The sequence below is a fragment of the Oculina patagonica genome, chromosome 8 (genome assembly GCF_052425735.1).
Source record: "Oculina patagonica isolate OP01 chromosome 8, crgOcupat, whole genome shotgun sequence".
Taxonomy (NCBI): Eukaryota; Metazoa; Cnidaria; class Anthozoa; order Scleractinia; family Oculinidae; genus Oculina; species Oculina patagonica.
The window spans coordinates 3,172,527-3,187,127 of record NC_135765.1 but is presented as its reverse complement, the minus strand read 5'-3'; the positions used below and the strand labels follow the sequence as shown (position 1 = coordinate 3,187,127).

Here is a 14,601-nt window from a genome sequence, read left to right as displayed (position 1 = left end):
TAGAAGAGGGAGACCTGAACGACGCTAAACGGCCCAACATGGACGCGCGCGCGACGAAGCAACTGAAGAAACTGAAGAAACTGAGAAACCATCGCCCGAGCCAAGCTTGGCCGAAAAAAAGGATATGCTGGCGGAAATACAAAGTTCAGTGACAAGCATCTCAAAAGAAAACAGGATTTTCAAAGATGAACTATTAGAATTGAAGTCAGCGTATCAAGCACAACAACGCGAATTAAACAAAATAAAAACATCGTTGGAAGCCATAACGACCGAAAATCAGGCGCTAAAGGTACAGCTTCAGTCCACAAAGAAGAAGCTGAGCAAAGAAAGCGAAGAAACAGCACGATTAAGCGAAGAGCTCGACGACCTTGAGCAATATACGCGAAAAAATTCGCTGGAGATCCATGGCGTCCCAGAGGACGCATATACTTCAACTGAAGAAGTGATTATAAAGTTGGGAGAAACCTTAAGTGTACCGATCAAGCCGGAGGACATAGAAATCTCGCACAAACTTAACACTAGAAATAAGCCGATTATTGTGAAATTCTTGAGTCACAAGGTTAAGTCCAAACTTTATAAAAGCCGGGTAATGTTAAAGCGCGTCAAGGCTTCGGATGTTTTTCCTTCTGCAAGCTACTCCGCTGCAGTCGACCGCGAGCCTCGCATCTTCATAAATGAAAATCTCACTTCTTATCGACGGGGCATAATTAAGAAAGCGAACAACATGAGAAAAGATGGATTGGTTCAAAGTGTCTGGACGCTGGATGGAAAAGTTTATTGTTTGGAGGATTTAGATAACTTATAACTTTTTTTAATATCTGTGAAAACAAGCTAGTTTAAGGAGATGGATTTGTTACTGAAAAGGACAGAGGAACACTCTAAACTTAAATTTATTTGTTTATTTTTTTTACTTTAATTACTATTTTCGATCCTGGTGTAAGTGTTTTCTTACGAGCTTTGTTTATTTGTAGCTACTATGAATAATTCAAGAAACCAAAACTGTAAAATAGTATCGTTGAATGTTCGTGGTATTAGAGACCAAGCAAAGAGGATGAGCATTTTTTCATACCTAAAAGATCAAAATGCTTCGTTCCATTTCCTTCAGGAAACGTACTCAGAAATAAGTGACGAATCTATATGGAAAAAAGAGTGGGGAGGAAACATTATTTTTTCGCATGGTAGTCGCCAAAGTAGAGGTGTTTGCATATTAATCGATCCGTCATTGAATCAGAAAGTAGAGCATTCCTTTACTGATAACTCTGGTCGAATAGTGCTAATTACACTGAATTTTAATTGTTTAAAATTGTCACTTTGCAATATACATGCCCCCAATAATCAAAATCAACAATTGTTATTTATCCAAGAACTCAATAATTGTTTGATCGATCAATCCGAAGTGACAAGGTTAATTATAGGCGGTGACTGGAACTGTACCTTAACAAAGAAAGACAATAAAGGTGGATTAGCATGGAAACCAACGAATTTTAGAAACTGTATTTTAATAACAATGGATATGCTTGATCTTGTTGATATACAAAGAGAACACCATCCAAACGTCAATAAATTCTCTTATTTTTCGAAGGCCTTAAATCTGAAATCAAGAATCGACTTCTTCTTATTAGCCGGGGAATTGAAAAAATATGTCTCAAAAGTAGACATCCAGACATCTATAGCTCCAGATCACAGCTTAATTTATTTGTCGCTAAATTTGCCAGAAGAAACTCCCAGAGGCCCTGGCTTTTGGAAATTTAATAACACCTTACTAGAAGACAATGAATACATCGAAAAAATTCGCACAATATATCCGCAGTTACGTGAGCAATATAAAACTGTCGTTGATAAACAAATGCTCTGGGAACTTCTTAAGATGGAAATTAGATCCACGACTATTTCCTATACTAAAGGCAAACGTAAACAAATTAACAAACGTGAACTGGAAATCAAGGAAATACTAAACGATCTAGACGATAAAATTTGCAATAGTGATGATCTTCAAAACATTGACCAAGACCTAAAATTGTATGATGACCTTAAAAAGGAGTTTCAATCACTGTACGAACGCAGAGGGGAAGGTGTGATGTTTAGATCGAAATGTCGTTGGGTTGAAAAAGGTGAAAGGCCGACTAAATATTTTTTCAATCTCGAGAAGAGAAGTTACAATAAGAAGACCATTTCGGAACTTGAATTGGATAATGGAGATCTGATATCCGAGGAGAGGTTGATCTTGCAAACAATTGAGTCATACTACAAGGACCTTTATACGTCAAAAATATCGGCCACCCAGTCTGATTTTGATCAATTCAGTCAAAATGTAGATATTCCACAACTTTCTAATGATGAACGAGACAGATTGGAGGGTCCTCTTAGTTATGATGAATGCAAAGAGATATTGAACTCCTTCAACAATGGAAAATCGCCTGGAGAAGATGGCTTTACAGTTGAATTTTATAAAGAGTTTTTTGACATCCTAGGGGAAGATCTTGTCGAATGTCTCAATGCTGCTCATGAAACAGGGCAGCTTTCTATCTCTCAGCGCAGGGGTGTGATAACTTTAATACCAAAAGAAGAAGAATCGTTACTGACTTTAAAAAATTGGAGACCCATTACACTTCTCAATGTGGACTATAAAATAGCGTCGAAAGCAATAGCGAAGAGAATTGAACCTGTGTTACCCAATCTGATACATTCTGATCAAACGGGATTTGTTAAGGAGAGGTATATTGGAGAAAATATTAGGCTTATAAGTGATCTTTTGGAACAAACGGAAAAAGACCAAAGCACTGGAATCTTGTTGTCTCTAGACTTTCGCAAGGCGTTTGATACTTTGGAATGGCCATTGGTGCAATATATCCTAAGGAGGTATAACTTTGGAACACATTTAAGAAAGTGGATTGAAATATTTTACACTAATGTAGAAACTGCAGTCCTCAATAACGGCTTTGCCACAAATTGGTTTAAGCCTTCATCGGGAGTGAGACAGGGCTGTCCTTTATCGCCTTTTCTTTTTATTTTAACGGCAGAATTAATGTCCAACAAAATTCGTCAAGACGACAGTGTAAAAGGAATCGTTCTCTTTAATAATGAGATCAAGTTAAGTCAATTTGCAGATGATACCAACCTATTTTGTGCAGATGTGGCATCGGTAGAAGCAGCACTAGCTGTTGTTAAGCAGTTTGGTGAGATCTCTGGTCTTAAACTTAACATCGAAAAGACAAAAGCCATGTGGCTTGGCAAATGGGCCAATAAGCGTGAAAAGCCGCTAAATCTTAAGTGGGTCCACTGCCCTACGAGGTTCTTAGGAATATTTCTATCATATGATAAAAAAGGTAATGACAACTTTAATTTCAATCTAAAGACACAGAAACTTCAAGCGAATTTGGATATGTGGAGATCAAGAGACTTGACGTTATTTGGAAAGGTTTTAATAATAAAAGCACTGGGAATATCATCACTCGTCTATTCCGCTTCGAATGTAGATGTCCCTGGGGGGGTTATAGATAATGTAAAAGGACGAATATTCCGTTTTTTGTGGAAAAATAAAAAGGATAAAATTAAACGAGTGGCTTGTACCAAGATTATGACAGAGGAGGACTTCGCATGGTCGATGTTGAAACATTTGTGAAATCTCTGCGCTTAGCATGGATCCCTAGGCTCATCCGTTCCGGTCACCAACACTGGAAAGTGGTTCCTGACCATTGTTTCAATAAACGTGGAGGCTTAAAGCTTTTACTAAATTGCAACTACAGTGTCGATTTCCTAGATGATCTTCCGAATTTCTATAAAGACGCGCTTAAATTTTTCAGTGAACTCACATCGCTTTATTCCAACAATTCTTGGCGTGACCAAGTGTTGTATAACAACAAGGACATTTTAATCGGAGGAAAACCGTTCTTTAATAGAGAGTGGTATTCGAAAGGAGTACGAGTGATCAGAGATCTCCTATGTGAGGATGGAAGCTTTCTTTCTTATAGCAGCTTTCGGAATAAATTTAGCTTAAATAAAACTAACTTTCTACAGTTTTATCAAGTAATTTCTGCCATTCCAAATTTTTTGTTATCAAAGGCGAGAACACAAAATTCCACTCCGGCACAACATTACAACGACCTTACGGACCTTACATCTTTTCAATTAGGCAATGGGACTGAGTTAAATCTTTTGAATGCAAAAGCAAGAGACTTTTATTGGCTTATAGTCAATAAAACTCATACCTGTCAGCAGACCGGCTCTAAACGATGGGAAAACGTTGTAGAATTAAATGATCAACAGTGGAATACCACCTACAATTCAATCCGGAAAATATGCAAAGAAAACAGACTGAAGGAGTACCATTTTAAATTTATTCATAGAATTATTGTTACTAAAAAGGAACTTCACAGGTTCGGGATTAAAGCTGATGATAATTGTCTTTATTGCGGCGATCAAGACTCGATTGATCACACGTTCCTCGATTGTCCATTCACTAAGCGCTTTGTAAAATCCTGCTTAAATTGGTTCAACGATGCAAATGAATCACAATTTAATCCAACAACTGACGAGCTTTTATTTGGAATTCCTAACCCTCCGTCCTTTCTACTCAAAAAATTTCATTACACCCTCTTATTTATGCGTCGTTATATAAATATCAAGAAATTAAATGAAGAAGCACTTATCCTTCCAGACTTTATCAGTGAAATCAAGTTTAAATATAGACTGGAAAGTTTATTAGTCAGCTCTTAACAGGTATAACTTTTCACCATCAAAATGTTCCTCCCCACTGCATTACCTCATACTATATTCTTTATTGTTTTCTTTCTTGTAAATATTTCATGGTAATTTACAGTATAGTCACTTCCGTCATATGTATTTTTGGTTTAGTTAGCTACATGTACAATTGTAATTTATTCCTCTAATTCCTATGTTACCGTGTATTTTTTTTTATTATTATTATTAATATTTTACGTTCTCGTTGATGATGTAACTATTTGTATGTTTTGTTTTTATGTTAATATTGTTAATGTCTGTAAATGTTGATTTCAATAAAACATGTCATTATTAAAAAATAAAAAAAATAAAATAAAATGAGTTATATTCGGCTGTTGTGAGCCCTTGTCCTATCAACCCTTCTCACCTAACAAAAAACCTCAACCTACTTAATAAATAAAGGCAACAACCTAGAATTTTAATTTCGTAATATTTTCCTCACAATGTCACTTATATGATTAAATTAAAGTTTGCATGAAACCGATGCTAAGACATTTACATTTTTGGTTTTATATTCCTAGGCTTTTGCCAGGTTCAATAAAACTGTGCAGCAAATACCCGATTCCCTCTATAGCGCGTGCCTACAGGGAATCACGGTAGTTGTATTCATCAAATCTTGCGCGAGACTCAGCAAAGTGCATCGTTGCTGAGTCTCGTGCATGGCTTGATGAATACAACTACCGTGATTCCCTGCAGGTGCGTGCTATAGAGGGAATCGGCTCTCAAGAACTTGACAATAGATTTCATTCAAAATTTAAAGGAACAAAGTAGATCAAAACAATTTCTCTGCAGGGCAAATATTGTTTGAAAATAAAATTTTCTTTAATTATAACTATTCATCTGAAACATCAAAAGTTTGTAACAAAATGTATTTACTTAGAAAGGTTACTCATCAGAAATACAAGCTTTTATTACACATTAAAATTAATGAAATAAAGATTTAATTAATTGAACCTGTCCAAAAACTACTTGTAAAACATACAAAGTTAACTAGATGCTTTGGTAACAGATCTCAAAGGTAATCTTAGTGCTTCTATACTGGGCATGTAAAAATCTGGAATGGAATTTTTATGATCAGGATTACTTGAAGTCTTTGAGTTTTTAACATCTGTGAGGGATGAGATTCCTGTCAGCATTAGAATAGTCTTCAAACCACAGTTGTTACCAAACAAGATGTCTGTTCCCAATCTGAATGGAAAAATTCAAACATGTTTCAGCAATATGCTAACATAGCCTAACAAAACTCTCTCAGTCTGTGTTTTCCCATAGACAGTTGTTTTCTGGTTCAAGAAGACCTAAAATGATGACATGTAGCTCAATGGTGATCTCTGTAGTGTCTCAGATTGATTGTTACAAAAAATCAAAACTATCCCAAGACATGACCCTGACTTATGATGCAAGATCCTCTGCAACCATTAGTTAGCATTTATCTTTCTGCACACATTGCAGACCTACAATGCTAGATTATCTATCTCTCAACACATTGCAGACCTATGATGCTAGATGATCTCTCTGCACACATTGCAGACCTGTGATGCTAGATAACCTCTGCACACATTGCAGACCTATGATGCTAGATAACCTCTGCACACATTGCAGTCCTATGATGCTAGATGATCTCTCTGCACACATTGCAGACCTGTGATGCTAGATAACCTCTGCACACATTGCAGTCCTATGATGCTAGATGATCTCTCTGCACACATTGCAGACCTGTGATGCTAGATAACCTCTCTGAACACATTGCAGACCTATGATGTCAGATGATCTCTCTGCACACATTGCAGACCTATGTTAATGGTTTTAATGGTTTCTTTTGCCTCTGTTTCAAAACAAATCATGGTGCAAAATCTTTCATTTGTCCATTTTTGCACAAATCAAATGCATTTTTATTTGGAATGAGTGGTTTTGCATCAGAACTTTCTTTGAAACAGTGGCAAAAGGCAACTTGGATAGAAATACAGCACTTTGACACTCACCTATCTCCTATCATACAAGTCTTTGATAGGTCAATAGCATGACTAATGAAAGAAAAAAATGTGTATTATTGGTTGAAAAAGTCCTCATCATTCTATCACATCACTTTACTGCATTATTATTAATACTGCATTCAAGATAACTTTGACTGCTTTCACTATTCGAAGTACTTTTTAAGTGATGACGTAGTCAATGCTTAATGTCATGAGCCGTTGATGGGTTCTGTACTTCTGTACTGTTTTCTGTTGCGATCAAACACCGAGTACAACTGGGAACTTACTAAAGGAATAAATGAGACGTGAACAGATATCAAGTTTAGCGAAAGAAGCAATTGCCGTGAAGAACACAAAGCAAAATACTCCTGGAAAGTTAGAAAGGACAAATACAGAATATAAAATGAAAAAGACAAATATTGGACAAGTTCTATTAGATTCAGTAAACAGACATCTATACATTCTTTTCAAATACACTTGGCCTGTGAAAACAATTAAGAGACCACATTTGACCTTGGTTGCTCTAAAGAGATATCGCATATCAGGCTTATACCAGATGTCACGTTACAAAGATAATGCAACTTTGAAGTTGTCAGGTACTTATATTTAGTATACATAAATTTTTTGACAAATTTTCTGAAAAATATCTAGGAACCCTTGGGAAATGTCATGTCTCTGTATGCATTGCGTGCCATTTAATTTACAGCAGTTTGCGACAATGTTTCATTCTGTCCTGCTCGAAAGGTAATTTCACTCATTATGATGTTGATAACTAATAACACAACGACAGGCACTGTAGGACATGATGCTAGCCAGTTTTATATTATTCATTTATAAGTTGCACTTACCGCGAATTCATACATTCAAACATGACTCTTTCTGGTTTCCCTACGACTAAAGCCTTTCTCCTAGCTGCTGTTTCCACAGAAATAACTAGACAACCTGTCCCTATAATATAATAATTATTTAATAAATGATATTTGATCATAATTCTCATTGTCAAAATAAAAGACAACATAAAAATTACATAAACTTCATTGATTTCATGAAAGCCTTTGATAGCATCATCAGAGAGAAGCTAAGGGCCGTAATGCAGGAATACGGCATTCCAAGCATGTACATCAACAACATCAGAAATTTGTACGATCAGAGCTCAAGCTGAGTCCTTGAGGGAGAAAGAACATCAGGCTGGTTTAAGGTGAGAAGTGGCGTGAATATGCAGAGCTGCGTCATGTCTGGCAGACATAACGACATGCAGGAGAAGACATCCCGCCTCCACCATGCCACTGAGATTGTTGGGCTTATCATTAACCCCAGCAAAACCATGACTGCACAATGCACCTGAATTGCAAGAAGAGCAACCCCATCACTGTTGAAGGCAACCAACTGAAAGATGTCAAGGCATTCCCATACCTTGGTGCAATGCTCGACAAGCACCGTGGAACAGAGGCAGACATCAAGTGAAGACTGGCCCTTGCAAGAAATGCTTTTGCTACTTTACAGCCCCTACAGAAATCATCAAAGTACAGCTCTAAAACCAAGCTAAGCATTTTTATTGCCAATGTAGTGGTCATCCTATTGAGAGAATCACTAACGCAGACGTGAACAAATTGGATGCCTTTCACAGGAAATGCATGAGCAAGATACTTAAGAGATACAAGATACTAAATTCTTCCTGCCAAATCAAACATCAAACGAGGAATTGTACCATCAGACCAACACGCAGCCACTATCTGTAAAGATAACCATACGAAGATGGAGATGGATCGGGCATGCCCTACAAAGAGGTGGCAATAACATTGCCAGAACTGCGCTGGACTGGGCACCAGAGGGCAAAATTAAAGAAGACGAGGCAGACTGCAAGTGACCTGGAGGAGAAGTGACAGTTAGTGTGGGAGGGAGTGGGAGGAGATGGGATGGAATCCATGGGTGGGTGCAACAGGAGCTGTGATGGATCGTAAGAGGCGGGGAAGCTATTTTGAATGGCCTCAAGCGTCCTCCATGGTGCAAAGAGGTTAATAAGTAAGTATGTGATAAAATCTTTGTTATTCTCTATTAATCCTGAGCTAAACAATTAAAGGGGGGCTTATTAAAAATTTGAACTTCCAGATGGGGTGTTTATTAGAGGGGGGTGGGAGATGGGGGGCTTAAAAGAGTTTTTACAGTATTGGTTATTTTTGAAAAGAAAAACTGAAGTAATCACCTGGAACAACAATGTCACTATTGGTAAATGGAAATCTGTCATCACAATTTGTTGCAATAAAAAGGCAGGATTCTTTAGCAAGGTAACTAGCTGCTTTGATAAGTTTATGGTAACTGAAGTGCTCGTCAAATCCACAAACAACAGCCCCAACCTGAAAGAATACAAGACGAGAAACAATTTACATGCTTGAATTTACAAAATAAATTCTGGGCTTGATTCACACAGTCACATAGACATGTGCAAGTTTTAGACAGGCTGGACAGAGATTGTCAAAGGCACAAGCCTTCAATGGGGTTCTAGAGGCATGCTTAGGGGTTTTTTCATCTCCATTGTCACTGACAAGCAAAAACAAATTAACAGATAAGTGAGAGATTTAGTTCAACAGCTGAAGACGTATGCCAAAAACAGAAGACTTGGAGTCTATGAAGTCACATTTTTGTAGGAACCAAGAAATTCCATTTTAGAAGCAAAAGGAAATAGCAGCTCTGTTGTTTACAAGATTCTAAAAACCTGAGAATATAAAAAATAAAATCAAACTTAGCAAAACAATAATCTTCACCTCAGGGTCCAAGGTAAATGATGTCCATTCCTGCATATTGTAGCCACCAGATGACTGATCAGGCTGAAAAATAATGTGTTCTTGTTCTTAACTTTATGAAGACATTTCACCCTGTACTGAACTATGTTTTTCAAGAATTTTTTACGACTAAAATTGTTCAAAAAGAAACAACTCTAAGTTTGAGAGATTTTTGTTCCAATAAAGCACCTTTGAGAAATCTTGATAGGTTTTAAGTCACAGGAGCACAAGGCGAAAAAAAAAAAGAAGGAAAGGGAGTTGCACCAGGGGCAACCAAGGTTATTTTGCCTTGCATCTTTAATTTCCTGCATAACATCTGTCAAGTTAATAGTTTCCATATGACTAATCAGTTATTGAAATGTCCTGTCCAGTACACAGGGACAAGTACATTTTCCTGCTGGCAAGTCACTTTTCATGCTCACCCAACCAATGGGCAAGAGCCCAAGCAAATGATTTGCCGACTTAATCATAAAAAAAGTAAACTAAGGCAGACATGCAACTGCTCAGGGCATGCAAATTTTGATCTAGCAGCTTATCCAAAGAGCAAAATGGAATTCAATTTTTTTTCCAAGCTTTGCTAATTTATCGCACATTATTTTATAGCAAATCTTGATTAAGCTTATCTTGTACCCAGATCTTCTTAACACTTAGAGAGAACATCTGGTAAAGTCGGATTTTGCTGACGTCAAATGTGTCAGCCCCTTGGATGAATGACTCACTTGACAGTTATAAATAGGTCATTAACTTCTTTCCTATACAAGGCAGGGCTTGAGACTAACTTTTTAACTCACTGGTTTACTGGCTAGTGACATGTCAGATTTTACTAGCCAAAAGTAATTTTTCACTAGTCAGGTATATTGATTTCTATCAAGAACAGTCGACTTTTCTGAGTTTTTCACTAGCCAAATGGCTAGTAGGAATGCTAAACCTGGTAGCCAAAACCTAAATTTTAGTAGCCTTTGGCTAGTTGGCTACCGTTAGTCTCGAGCCCTGCAAGGATAAACAAATTGCACAATCTTGAGACAAAGTCACTAATCATGTTTTGCTTAGAAATTTAAATCCTCAACCCGCTTGTCACTGCGCGCTGTGTTTGATGCATACAGGCTAGCTGTATACGTCAGTTTTACAAAGTTTTATTATCCATGGCTCATGGAAAGGGTTATTTTATATTTTATAACATATTGTACTACAAGCATGAACCTTAAACTGTAATACAAGTAGCTAATTGACTTTAATTAGTAACATTCAAAACAAGAAAGTGTTTTAATTAAAGCCTTTAAATCCCAATTTTCCCTTACTAGCTTTAACATGCACGGTGTGCGAGTGCAAGACAAAGTTTGTATCGTCTGCGCACAATTGCTGATGCTGTTCATCAACCAATCAGAATGGCGAACTGAGCGAACTTGACCAGATGTTTCTTATGAAGTGAGTAAACATCTGGGTAGGAGATTATTAAGAAATCATATCCAACCTACACCAGAACCAGTATGTGGAATATTCAGTTCATCAAGCTCCTCTACCATTCCTGTTGTTCCAACAGTAAAAACTTTTTTGTCAAAGTTGAGGATCTCTTTTAAGTAATATGCAACAGCATATGAAGTACAATAGATTTCCTCCTGTAAAACAAAGAAACAAATGTAATTATATAAAATATAGAATAGACCCTTCCACGGTTTCTGCCACCATCTTGGTTGAGGGGCAAACACAGGAAAATTTACAATAAATGTATGGGAAAAATGAAGAATCTTAAATGTCGAATAATTAACAGAAAATTCTAATTCCAAAATATTATTGAATTACAAACTCAAGATACCGGGTAAACGAGTTTATTGATCAAATTTGGAGAATGTAGTCTTGCAAGGAAAGCCGCAAATGTTTTTTTCATTTTTACACAGTCACATTTGTCTGAAATCCGAGCTGCCATTTGCGCGAAAAAATGTAAGCATTTGTATGAGAAACTAAAAATGCAATTTCTCGCCTCACAGCATAGCTGTGTCCTTCAAATTTCATCAATAAAATCGTTTGCTAGGTATCTTTACCTTGCAATTTATAGGAATTGCAGAATGTTAATTTTCTTTACGTTATTGGGCATTGAACTCCTCGCTTTTCCCTTACATTTACTGTAAATTTTGCCGTGTTTGCCCCCAACCAAGATGACGGCAGAAACCGTGGAAGGGTCTATTAAAATAGTGTTTTGTGATCTAAAATCATTTTTAAATCACAAAAATTTAAAAAGTTCCCTTATACTAAGAGTGACCATAAATCAATAAGAGTGGGAGCTCCATGGAGATTGGTACATGGAGTTTCTATTTTACTTGTTTTATTTTTTATTTTTAATATATATTTCATTTGTTTCTCGAAGAAACTAGCTTGTCTTAGCTATATAAAATTCGAGGATAAATAAAGTTTTATGTATGTATGCTGTCCATGGAGTTTCTGGTTCCTCTGTCGGCATAAAATTTATTCATCGCCAGTTAAACTGTCATAATCGCTTGTGTAAAACGTCATGTAAAACTTTGTTTGATGGAAATCTTGGAAACATTTCTGTGGGCGTTTTCATTTCTGTCGTCACATACCAATTCAAATGGTGGTGAATCATACAGAGGTTTGATTCCTTATCCAGTGCACTCTTAATTAGTTGCTACAGCTTCCATGTGTGAACTGTCATTCCAGCAATTCCCCCATCTTAAGTTAAAGATAACCTTGACATCTAACCCTGGGAAATATTAATTTCACTTATCTTACAAACACCATAGGCATGCAACGCACACAGAGAGTTCTTAGCTAAAGCTTTTTATATGCATTGCAGGCCTATGGTAAAACACCGAGCACTGAACACGGACCTCACCTTACAAGCCTCAATTCCAAACTTTTCAAATTTCTTAAGATATGCGGCTCTTGACTTGGAGCTGTTGTTAGTAACAAAGAAAACCTTTTTACCCTGAAAAGAAAAAAAAAAAAGCAAACAAAGATCACAATTTAATAGCATTGCACCTGCAAGATACCCAAATGTCACATGTTACAATATAGAAGTACCTTATTGTTACTTATTTTCGCGGGTACTTAATTTCGCGAAAATGCAACAGGAATATTTCGCGAGACTTAATTTTCGCGATTTGGCCAAAAATACGTAATTAGCATAAAAAATACAATAGAAATCGTTTAGAATTAATTTTCGCGGGTCTTTAATTTCGCGATTTTTTTTTAAAATCGCGAAAATCGCGAAAATTAAGTCCCGCGAAAATAAGTAACAATAAGGTAGTATGTTAAGCCCAAGGCAGGGTGGGGGGTCGGGCTCACCACAGGAATTTGATCCTGAGGTCTGCCCCCAGGGTAGGGATTTTGATCATACGCGATGTCCCCAGGGTAGGGATTTTGTAAATGCGATCCCCTGCAACAAGGTTTGAAGGAAACCTGACCCCTTTTCCTTGTCCCTGGGTGGGGATTTTGACCAATTATTTTGTCCTGGGGGGGGGGGGTGGGGAATTTCCCTTTTTAAAAAAAAAAAGGCCAAAATCCCCACCCCATGCCCAACCCCCTTGGGCTTAATATTGATAGGTGCATAACCATAGCGGCTGCTGACAGTCAAGCTGAAGATTTAGTTACAACGCATTAGGTAAATTTTAAGGAGATGAAAAATTTTATTAGTCATTTATTACGGCTCAGAGTCAAGCTATGTGTAAATTGCGAATTGAAATCAACTGGATTTAGAACAAAATTTTTAACTGAAAATAACCATAGGTAAACAACATAAAAAAAACATTCCTTACCAATTTTCGAAGTTCTTGCAAAACTTCCACCGCCCCTTTGAGAGGGCCGCCCTCATTCCAAAGCACCCCTGTAATTTTGTTAAATCTCCATTATTTCTTTAAAATTGCACACCTAAAGAACTTCCTAACTAATTACTTTACTAACCATCGCAATCGAAGATAAACGTGTCCATCGAAGCTATGAAATCGATGGCTTCTTTCCCTTCAAGAAGTTTGCAAGAATTGTCCGCCATTTTGTTTTACAAAAATTACCGCTGTGAGCTCAAGGACTCAATTCTTTTTTTTCGGTACCATGTTCCGCTCGGATGGGCTAGCACTAAAAGGGTGGACCGCCGGAATACCGGAATACTTAAACCCGGAACGCCGGAATAATGAAACCTGGAACGCATAATAAAACCCAGGACGTTTGATAACTCAACCCCGGAACCCACAAAAAAACCCAGGAACGTTAGAATTCTAAAACAGGAATAACTGTTCAGCACTCAGTTGATGTAATGAGACAATAGCGAGATACCTTATGACATATTTATACCATGTAACACTCAGTTCATGTATTGAATAATAAACAGCACTGCAGTTAGCATAACAAGCGCTCCAGTTAGCCTGAATACCCGGGGGGGCACCCTGTATATTTTTGGGTGGGGGTGTGCCGCTGGCACTCTGAAACCCTTACCCTATGCCAGACCATCTTCAGCTGGTTTTGCAACCCTATACTAAACTAGATACCGAAAATCCCAACCCTATCCCAGACTTCCTTCTTTTTAGAACTGCATCACTATAAGTGTTTTTAATGGAAAACCATCTGTCAACAACGTTGTCACAATGATTTATTCATGTCTTATATAGGGAAGCCTCTTTCTCTTCCGAGTTTCTATTCCTATTCTGGACTTAATTCTTCATACCATTGATCAGTTTCTTGGCAAATGATACCCTATTCTAGACCAAAACTCTCTAATTTCTTTACCCTATCCCAGACTAAACTCCTTGAATCCATACCCTTCACAGCGGCACATACCTATATAGCTCATATATATGGGAGTGCCCCCCCCTCCCCCCGGCCTGAATAGTACGCTGGTTAGCCTAGATAGCTTTCGGTTAGCCTAACTAGCACTCCGGTTAGCCTAAACACAGGGGACCCAAACGCTGTATTAATAATACATAGTCTTATAATAAAACTGTTCTCATTTACCTGCGTTCAGGTGTCTTTTTTTGGCCAGTTTGGGGGCGATTTGAATCAGAGCAAAGGCAGTTTACGTTGCAAGTTTCAAACGTGCACGCATTGCTTACCTATGAAGTTGGCTAATGTTATCAGCTTTTACAAATGTCCTAGTTTCTGATCAA

At 37.4% G+C, this 14,601-nt stretch overlaps 1 protein-coding gene across 1 annotated transcript; it reads right to left on the bottom strand.

Annotated features, from left to right (window-relative positions):
• Positions 1–5,706: 5,706 nt before the first annotated feature.
• LOC144664452 (glycerol-3-phosphate phosphatase-like) lies at positions 5,707–13,554 on the bottom strand. Its single transcript, XM_078525569.1, has 9 exons — positions 13,406–13,554; positions 13,261–13,328; positions 12,339–12,431; positions 10,966–11,106; positions 9,473–9,535; positions 8,914–9,064; positions 7,559–7,658; positions 6,720–6,761; positions 5,707–5,928 (listed from the first exon to the last, which is right to left on the bottom strand). Exons 1-9 carry the CDS (start codon positions 13,491–13,493, stop codon positions 5,727–5,729), a joined length of 948 nt encoding a protein of 315 aa, XP_078381695.1. The 5' UTR covers positions 13,494–13,554; the 3' UTR covers positions 5,707–5,726.
• Between the last annotated feature and the right edge of the window lie 1,047 nt (positions 13,555–14,601).

Bases quoted from the DNA above. Each gene is read 5' to 3' on its own strand.
- LOC144664452 (XM_078525569.1), bottom strand. From the start codon at position 13,493: ATGGCGGACAATTCTTGCAAACTTCTTGAAGGGAAAGAAGCCATCGAT. The intron at 12,432-13,260 runs GTAAGGAATGTT...TTTTCTTTTCAG, and splicing joins TGCAAGAACTTCGAAAATTG to GGTAAAAAGGTTTTCTTTGT. The intron at 11,107-12,338 runs GTGAGGTCCGTG...TTTGTTTTACAG, and splicing joins TTGGAATTGAGGCTTGTAAG to GAGGAAATCTATTGTACTTC.